General features: G+C 41.1%; 1 protein-coding gene across 2 annotated transcripts in view; it reads right to left on the bottom strand.

The window, feature by feature from the left end:
- LOC108239371 (RAS guanyl-releasing protein 2) overlaps positions 1-10,036 on the bottom strand; it is a 76,284-nt gene that overhangs the window by 11,968 nt on the left and 54,280 nt on the right. For both annotated transcript variants that reach the window (XM_017422047.3, XM_017422046.3), the window contains exons 12-13: positions 7,592-7,707; positions 7,334-7,475 (exon numbers count right to left, since the gene is read on the bottom strand). In XM_017422047.3, the coding sequence (XP_017277536.1) occupies positions 7,334-7,475; positions 7,592-7,707 (258 nt within the window). The remainder of the gene's footprint in view (positions 1-7,333; positions 7,476-7,591; positions 7,708-10,036) is intronic.

Raw genomic sequence — 10,036 nt, 5'->3', positions numbered from 1 at the left:
GCACAGGCAGTGGAGGCGGTGGGGGAGGGGGTTGAGGGGTAGGGGGGGACAATGACATGAAAGAGCTGAGTTGGAGATCATACACTGCACTGGCACATCTGAGGAGGCACCAAATATCCTGACCTCTTCGCACACACACACACACACACACACACACACACAAACAAACAGAGGCTGTGCAACAAAGAGAGGTGGGCTGTGAGCAGAACATCATCACAGCTCTGCCCACACACGCTGACCTTTGCTGCTTCTGAAGACGCTGAAACACAATGCAGCACGAACGGGAGCTGGAATCTCACTTCCCTCTGACGGCTTCATGTAAGCTGTTAGCAAAGCGCCACTTTTAGCAGCTGAAGTCACACATATTCACTGTTAAACACAAACACTCTCTGTGATTGGTACGTTTTGATATTTCCATTCATTTACAGACTAGCTTTTGAATCGGCCTAGCATTCCTTTAATTTGACCAGTGTGTTCCCGGTAGAGCAGTGGTGTCCAATCCTGGTCCTGGAGGGCCACTATCCTGCATGTTTTAGATGTTTTCACAGTGTATAAAATCAAGCACCGAGGCATGCAGGCTGCTTCTACCAATGCTTGTGAAAGAATGGGTCGCTCTCAGGAGCTCAGTCAATTCCAGGATGGTACCGGGACACGATGGAACCTGTGCAATAAGTCCAGTCGTGAAATTTTAGTACCAAATGTTTTTGGTACTAAATATTCCACAGTCAACTGTTAGTGGTTTTATAACAAAGTGAAAGAGAATGGGAATTTCAGCAACTCTGCCACAAAGTGGTCGGCCACTTAGGCTCGGCTTCTTAATTTAAGTAAAAGGAACTCTTATTGCTTCAGCATATGAAGACATTTTGGACAATTTCCTGCTCCCAACTTTGTGGGAACAGTTTGGGGATGGCCCCTTCCTGTTCCAACATGACTGAGCACCAGAGCACAAAGCAAGGTCCATAAAGACATGGATGATGGAGTTTGGTGTGGAAGAACCTGACTGACCTGCACAGAGTCCTGACCTCAACCTGATAGAACATCTTTGGGATGAATCAGAGCAGAGACTGAGAGCCAGGCCTTCTGTCCATCATCAGTGTCTGACCTCATAAATGAGCTTCTGGAAGAATGGTCCAAAATTCCCATAAACATTCCTAAACCTGTGGAAAACCTTCCCAGAGGAGCTGAAGCTGTTATAGCTGCAAAGGGTGGGCCAACATCATATTAAACCCCAGGGATTAAGAATGGGATGCCACACAAGTTCAGATGTGTGTGAAGGGAGACGAGTGAATACTTTTGGCAGTATAGTGTATTTCATGAGTTCAAAGAGATTTTGTTACAGTTATAAAAAGTGTTTTTCTTTAGTGCAAATTTGTAAAGTTAAAAACTAAAACACATAGCTTTTAGTGTTTAAAAATCCCAAGTTTCTCCCTCAAAGATTTTTCCAGCTACAAAAATGTGCCTTTTGTGCCTTTGCAGCTCCAACAATCACATGTCACTCTGTGTCAGCTGAGCTGTTTGATAGAACCGGTCATTCAGGGAAAATTCATGCTCTTTTATGACAAGAACAGTTAGCACTTGTCATTAGCTGAAATGACACTGATCGGTTTTTGACAACACCTTTTCTGTAAGGAAAGACATCTGCAGTATATTACCAGTACAGTCCATAAAAATGAGACATGAATCACATCTTGTACTGATCCAGTAGGGGGGATGACACACACATTCATAGGGTCATTTCCTTCTTTTTAATCCCCAGTGTCCCTGTTGTCCAGATGAATGTCAGCACGGAAAGCGTGTGGAAACTGTGTGCTCTGCTAATAAGCAGCTGTCTGTCATGAAGGTACACCTTGAAATGGTTTTAAACATCAAAGTGAAAGAATGAAGGCTAAAAAGAAAATGTGACTTAGCAAAACAAGAGGAAAAGGTCTGCAATTTAGGATGAATCATATGGGCACCACTTCACAATAAGAGTCCCTTTTATGGATTCATAAATAGGTTGTTCGTGAGTCATAAAGCATTAACAATCATGTATAAAATCATTATAAAAGTGTTGTCTAGCCATTAAAGCGGGCTCAGTATTTGGCAAAAAACAAGCCATTAATTTTTCTTCGCAATTTAGGTTTTCAATATCAAACGTATTCAGTTATTCAGTTCAAAAAATAAGCTGAGCAAATAAAAAATAAATGACATTTATGTCTAAATGAACAAAAGTGCAGCACTTGAGCTTTTCAAAGAGTGAGCCTGCTTCAACGCATGAAAGGTGTTTTGGAGCAGTTTTACACAGGACTGTTAATGCGTTATAAAGTGTTTGCACACTCATGAATTACCTGTTTATAAAGCATTAGCAAACCCTTTATAAAGGGGCCCTTACTGTGCCAACACGTGTGGTACAAGTACTGCTAGTTTGAGTCATGAACCTAAATGAACCAAAGTTGTAAAAAAAAATTGTTTTAGACTTGTGGGTGCTTAGAACACACTGCCAAGACAGACATGTGAAAGAAAACTGCAACAGTAGTAATAAGATGTGTTTTCCTGTAGAAACATTTCAAGTTATTCTAGATTGCAGTAGAGAGGAGCTTTTGTCACAATGAATGAAGACTTCAAGGTTAAATGGCAGAGTAAGAGATGTGTGTGTGTGTGTGTGTGTGTTTCCAGCTCATTCTGATTCCCTGAAGTTAAAACAGTCTGGAGTCCAAAGTGGCTTAAAAAAAACTCTGCATCTTCCTGCTTCTGCTAAACCCTTCTGTGAGCCATTCATTGGGACTAAAGGAGGCCGTGGGCGAAACAGCGCGGCGTTCTGATGATCAGTGTGGGGCTCTGAGGGCGAGTGGACTCTGCAGCACTCACAGGAGGACCAGCTCGGCTCGAGCTGCGATATCCTCAACAAGTGCTGGGGAAAAAACAAATAAAATACTGTTTTTGCACAAGAGGAAAGTGCAAAGCAGACATGTGGTGTCTCCGCCTCTGCCAAAACACACACATTGACAGTAAAAAGCAGGCTGCCAGGGCCCTTATCTCTCTTTCCTCCCTGCACTCGACTCTGAATTCCCCCTCAAGATGATCCGAATATGTCAGCCTCCTCGGGGGAACACGTGCATGTGGACAGGAGAGGTTTTTTTTTGTTTTAATGAAAGTCTACACAAAAATAATCTGTGTCACACCTCCCTTTTGAGCGCTCCGCAGCTCAAATGCAATCCAGGGAAATGGATGAGACGTCGCCGCGGCGTCCCCCAGAGCAAAGCCAAAGCCGCGCTCTTGTTTCCATCACAGCTGAGTGCTGACTCACTGCCTGAGTCTAAATAATGTACGGTTCCTTCGGGGGCGATGGTCGAGGGCAGGAGGACACCCCCCGCCCCCGCGCACACACAGATGTAAACCTGCCACGGACCGGCCCAATTACAAATCTTTTCTATTTCCCAGAATGCAACTTTGGCAGCGTGTGGCTACAGCTCAAAGTAATTGGCACTGCGCCGACCTCACACGGGGAGAAAACCTCGGAGAGATGCTCCGTCACGTCCGAGCAGAGAAATAATGAGCTGCAAATAATCTGCACGGCGTTGTGACGGAGGACTTGCGGGATGAGCACGGCTGACCTTTGACCCTTTGGAACAGGGTGGCACTTGTGTCACAGATTCAAAAGACGGCGTGAAAGAGAAAATCGAGACTAACGTCCATAATTTCAAGGCGTAAGCACTCAGATGATAAATAATGATGGAAATCCTAGCATTTCTTAAAGGATTGCATATCGCCCGCCCTTGAAAATTACAATATGAGTGTGTGTTTTGAATCACCCTCAGCTAGTAGCACGCCAAATTTTGGCAAAACATCTGCAAAATGCCTTGAGTTATAGCCTTTTTTGTGCTGGCTTAAGCTGATTCTCTGTGGCAGCCATCTTGAAGTGAAGTTCCTAACATAAATCAGCTGTGGATGCACACCCAGTGATTATTTTGAGAGTTTTTTGAAAATCAGCCCAGTGATTCATGGGAAATTTTGCTAACAGACCAACAATGTTGATGCCAAAGTTTTAAGCAAATGTGTAGCGTTCAGACTCTGTTATTAAGGATCGTGCTCAGCTACGACCAAAGCAAGTTTTAGCTCCATATTTGTCAAATTCAAGGTCAGCTGGTTTTAGCAGCCATCTTGAATTGAGTGATTGAGTAGATGTGCACCCAATGATTACTTTGTGAGAATTGTAATAGAATCTGTCCGGTACGAAGAATCTCTCGTGGCATCAAGTGGAGCGTGTGGTGACACTGATGATGAGCTGAGGAAACAATAATGTGTGGAGTGTTTGGGATGGACTCCGCCTGCTCGCTCTCTCAAGCTGGCACAAAATACAGAAGGCTGTTTTACCGTATAATCAAATCCCACTCCTACATCAAATTACTATTTTAGATTTTAATAATTGCATTTATCCTGGTCACAGCATCGTTCTTACTAATCAGAATGGAAAATAAAGATATGTACTTTCAGATTATTAGGAGTAGAAATTACATTTTAATATCTACAATTCCAATTGTACGTGTAAAATCTAGGTGGCAAAGTCTAGAAAAGCTTAAAAGGTTTAGGCGGTTGATTTAACATTTAATGGACAACCAGGATAATGAATTATGTATGTATATGTATTAATATTAATAAAAATATTAGTTTTTATATTTATTTATTATCTCTGGTAATAACTGTTCATATAAACCTTATTCTCATAGGCATGTCTGGTAACAGCACAACATTATCCATTAAACAGGATAACATGTGAACTCATAGCATTACTGAGTAATGCAGCTCTAAAAAAGCGTTCAAATAAGTGAAGCAGAACTTTATAAATAAAAAACTTAAGACTTTGTGTGGAAATCTTACAAACTCAGCTTGTAATATCAACAAAACCTTTCTGGATATCTAAAAACTAATGTCTAATAACAACGGGACTGTAGCTAGTATCTATAATAATACATATCAACTTGGAGCAAACATCTTAGTCAGCCACATTAACTTTTTAAGGATTTATAGATATTTTAAACATATTTTATTTTTAATACAACTGGAATTATCCTAGATTTCAGTATCTGCTTGCAATAATGAGATTGTAAATGTTTTTGGTTTCAATTTTGACCAGTCAGAACATTACTGTGAGCATAAGAAATGGAATTATTGAAACCTAAAAGAGTAAATAGTCACAGGAAGTGTGATTTGAATATATGGTAAAACAGCCTGCCATACCGGGTGCCAAGTTGAGCGAGCAAACGGCCAGAGGTGATATAGCACTTTGCTTAACTTAATAAGCACACGCGCTCAACTTGGTGGCACAAAAAATACTCCATAATCCAGTGGTTCGTGACATATTTTGCTAACACTACAGAGAAACAAACACACATGCAGACACCCTCAAAAACAGTAATGTCCTTTGCCTTTGGCAGCAGGCAATAAAAATTATAGCCACCGTTACAAAGGCTAGAATTGCAGACTGGACTGCTCTTGTTTTCCACAAGGCTTGGGCACTTTCTAATTTCTGATCTACCTTCCTCAAATTATACCCCTGGTACACAGTATTACTGCCTGTCTCGAAAGGCTTTTTATGTTCTCCTATTACTGCATGTAATTTAGGGCATTTTGAGAGCTTAAAATACATTTTGTAGCCTTCATTTCCTGGATTGGAGATGCAACACAAAATGTGTTCTTCTCTTGCTATTGTTTCACTGAACAGAGTGATTTGGCCATTCATCATTAACACCTAAAAGGTTTGCAATGTCACATAATCTGCATGTCGCGTCAATAGTTTTCCAGTTTTTTGTGTTTTGAAACACCAGCAGATTGAAGGCCTAATCCGAATGTTTCCTCAGTCCAGAACCATAAAAATAACCTTTTTTTATATTGTTCATAATGTGAAAACTGGCAACAAAAGTATTCTGTAATGAGCCTCCAACCAAGCCTGGGCAAGCATTACTGGGGGCAAATGGTGATCCGACGTGCTATCACTACTGTGATAAAATTATCAAGCACTGTGATTATTTTAACCAGACCAGAACATAACTCTAATTTAAATTGATAATTGTCTTACCTGTCTGCTTAGCCTTACCAGAGCTCTGACCCAGAGTCTGTAAGTCATTGAACCAATAACTTCTAAAATGTAGTATTTTTCTTCATAATTCTGGAGATTTCTAGCCTTATACAACATGCACTTCAATATTTAAAGATGGATAAAAGAGTTTTTGACTAGCTTATATATTAAATTACTGTTTTTGAACATGTATTTTACCTGACAGCTTGGTATACCAATGTGTATTATTATTATTATTACTACTAGATCTGGGAAATACGGTTCATTTTATGGACTCGGGTTAATCTGAGTCACTAAAGTGATCCGGTTCACTTGAGTCCCTTGAATTCGACACATGGAACAAAAACGTGAAATGTTCAAATCAAATATAAGTTCACTTTAGTTAAATGTATGTTATCTTTGTAAAATGTATGTAAACATGTATGTACGGTTCATCTGAGTCTGCAGCGTTTTCTGGGAGTCAGCTGTTTTTAATGGAGAGTTTGCTAACTCGAGGACTTAGCAGCAGTCTGCCAGAGGACATGCAGGACTGGGTTAACTGAGACCTTGGACTCGTGAGTCCTGATTCAGTGAGAGGATTCAGATCATTAACCCGGGTGAGTCAGTAACTGACCAGCTCTTTATACTACTAATATAGATTACATATTTTCAGCTAGCTTCTAAATACATATCCTCAGCACCCTGATTTTAAAATTCAGGTTAAAATAGTTACAGCAATTATTGGCAAAACATTGGGCTCCTTGGTTGAGTTTAGTTTTTTCTACTCTGATGTTTATGACCTGTTGCCAATATGGCAATATTTAATGATGTCCATGTTGGACCTAGGAAAAAGGCGGCGCAGTTCTCGCCTCGTTAGCATATACTGCGCCGTGGTTGGCCATTCCAGGGGATCTGTATTTCAGTGGGAAGTGCATTCATCATACAACATTCAAGTTATATGTGCATTTATTTGCAAACAGCAGGCATAAAATCCACAGCAGAGTCTTAATGTTGGCAATAAATGCCATACTGTTGCTAATTTTAAACACCTTGGGAGCCTAATTTTCACAATATTTTGTATTTCCTTTATAATATGTCTGTAGAGTGAAAAAAAGCCACAACATGGTGAAGCTGATGCATAAAACGTTACTTTGAGACCCCGATGATGATGATCTGACACTCAAGATTGGATCAGGAGATCATCTGGGACCATATCTGTTTTGTTTCATTCTGAGATAGATTCAGGTCAAAATCTCATCCCAATCGAGCTTGTCAACCTGTCAGTAGTGTTTTTCTTACAAAGCCAGCACAGTGCTCGCAGAACGTGGGCTTCACGTAGGTGGTCTCGGTGAAAGTGTGGATGAAGCCCATCTTGCAGTTCAGCAGAGAGCTGGCTTTCATAAAGTAGTCTATCATCTCTTCTCTGCTGATCTTCCCGTCTCTGTGGAAGGAGGCAAAGACAGACATGAGCGCCTTCCAACACATCCTGTATGCAGGCTCATAGACCAACAGGAAACCCATCGGATACACCACGTAGATAAATCTGTAGATGCTCACTGGTTCTTGTCCAGTTCTCCAAACTTGCTGAGGTAAGGGAAGTTGTTCCTGATTGCTTCGAACTCATCCCTGGAGATGTGGCCGTCGCCGTCTGTGTCGAAATTCTTGAAAACCGACTGAAAAACAAAACAGTTTGCTCACTGTTCATGAAGATAAAGAGGTTTTGAGAAATTTAACAAACAATCCTTAGACAACAAATGAAATGGGTGTGTTACCTAAATCAGCTAGTGAGATAATAATCCTGCTTTTCTTTTTTTATGTGTAATATGCAAAAATTCTACTCAACAGGTAGGGTTATGTTGGTCCATTTGGCTGAGGCCAGATGGTCCAGCAGGTGGTCTGCAGTATACAGTTTCATTTACATTTTTGCTCTCTTGGCTTGCTGATTAATTACTTGGTCTGTGGTAACTAAAATGGGCTCTGACAGCAGTGGTGCTCACATCACGTCAAGAGTCCCCCGGCAACAACAACAAGGCAATTGTAGGGGGAAAGAGAGAAATAACTGCACAGGCAGAAAATGGCAATAAAGGCAGGAAGCTGTCACAGTTACATCAGCAAACCAGTAATATCTGTCTATAGTTTGCCAACACAAACCAGTTTGAGCTTCTAGTTATTCCAAACCAGTTGTCTTCAGCTGCAAACCTCCTGAAATAGCTGGAATAAACACAAGGGAGTTCCATTGCTTATGCTGCAGAGTAAATATTTGTTCGCTCTAAGCCTCGTTTTCCCTGATTAGGATGTTAGTCAGTCACCACTCAGTGGGCCTTATATAAGGTCAATGACAGCTAGTGTTGCAAGAATGCTCTGAGTTCTGACGTAGGTTACACGACCCCTTCTTTGACTGCCGTCACTTCCTGCAGGTATTGAGTTCTTTCTGGCTGTTTATGAAAGTTTTCAGTGGAATTTTGCATCATCACTGTACAGCCCAAACGTTGGGATGTTGTGCCAAATGTTAAAAACAGAATGCAATGATTCTCAAATCTCATAAACCCAGATTGTATTCATAATGGAATATATTAAACATAATTAACCAAATGTTTCATTTTTAGAAAAAAGAGGTAATTTTGAATATGATGGGAACAACACATCTCAAAACATTTGTTTCAGGACTGTTCCTTACTGTGAGGCTTCTTTTAACATCAGTCAGTAAACATGTACAGCTGAGGAGAGCAGCTGCTGGAGGTTTTTGAGGAATGTTGTCCCATTCGTGTCTGATGGAGGATTCTAGCTGTTCAACAGTCCTGGTCCGTCTTTGCTGGATTTATATTTCATGCATCAAATGTTTTCAATTGGTAAGACAACTGGACTGCAGGCAGGTCAGTTCAGCACCAGTTCAGAGTCTATCTGCAAAGATTTCTGCACATTCTTGAAATCATTAGATATTATTATGAACTGTAGATGATGGGATATTAAAAGCCTTTCCAATTTTCCTTTGAGGAACATTATTCGGAAATGGTTCCACTTCTTTTAGACACAGTTTTTCTCAGACTGGTGAACCTCTGGCTGTCTTAACTTCTAAGAGCTTCTATGTGTACGGCTCCTCAGAAAGATTAGGGCCTAGTTTCTGTCAAAAGACTGAGACATGCCCTCATTAGACCTTGTTTGAATTACTGTAATACTTTAAATGTTGGCATTGATCTGTCATCATTAGGGTGGCTAGTGATGACAGATCAAAACACAGCAGCTCAGCCTCTGACAGGAAAGAAATGGTCATATCCCACCTGTTTAGGCCTCCCTACTCTGACTTCCAGCACAAACCCAGGATCTAGTTTGAAATGTTACCTCTTGTTTTTAGGAAACCACCCACTGACTTTCCAAACTTTTGCACCCATCACACTCCAGCCAGAGCCATGAGGGTTCACAAATCTGTTATTTTAGGATATTCCTAGCTCAGAACTCAAACTCTTGGTAGTGGTCCCTAATGTGAGGATCTGCCTTCCTTTGCAAATTAGAACCACTCAGAACACTGATCACTTTAAATCCCTATTAAAACTCATTATCCTCACTGTCTTTTAGTCCTGGTGGAGCAGGATGTTGGCTTTTTGTTGTGAAAGCTCGGTTTTTGTTTATATTTTGAACTTTTTGTTGAATTTATTAAAGGGCGGCAGTGGCTCAGGAAGTAGGGGTTCGTCCTGTAACCAGAGTGTTGCCAGTTTGAGCCTCCGCTCCGTCTGTCTCAGCTGTTGTGTCCTTGGGCAAGACACTTCACCTGGTGGTGCCGGTGTGATGGCAGCCTGCCTTCTGTCAGTCTGCCCCAGGGCAGCTGTGTGTCAGGGTTTTTATTTATTTAACCTGCTAAGGAAAAATCACACCGGAGAGGCTTGTTGTCTTTTTGTGAAGGCCTTCGCAAAGAGGAGAGATTCCACAACAGCTCCTAATGGCGTGCTGTCCAGGAAGTTCTGCCCCTCCACTTGGGCTTTCTCTTTATTTAAAGGAAGAAGAAAT

The sequence above is a fragment of the Kryptolebias marmoratus genome, linkage group LG7 (genome assembly GCF_001649575.2).
Source record: "Kryptolebias marmoratus isolate JLee-2015 linkage group LG7, ASM164957v2, whole genome shotgun sequence".
Classification (NCBI taxonomy): domain Eukaryota; kingdom Metazoa; phylum Chordata; class Actinopteri; order Cyprinodontiformes; family Rivulidae; genus Kryptolebias; species Kryptolebias marmoratus.
This window is presented reverse-complemented; position numbering and strand designations above follow the sequence as displayed.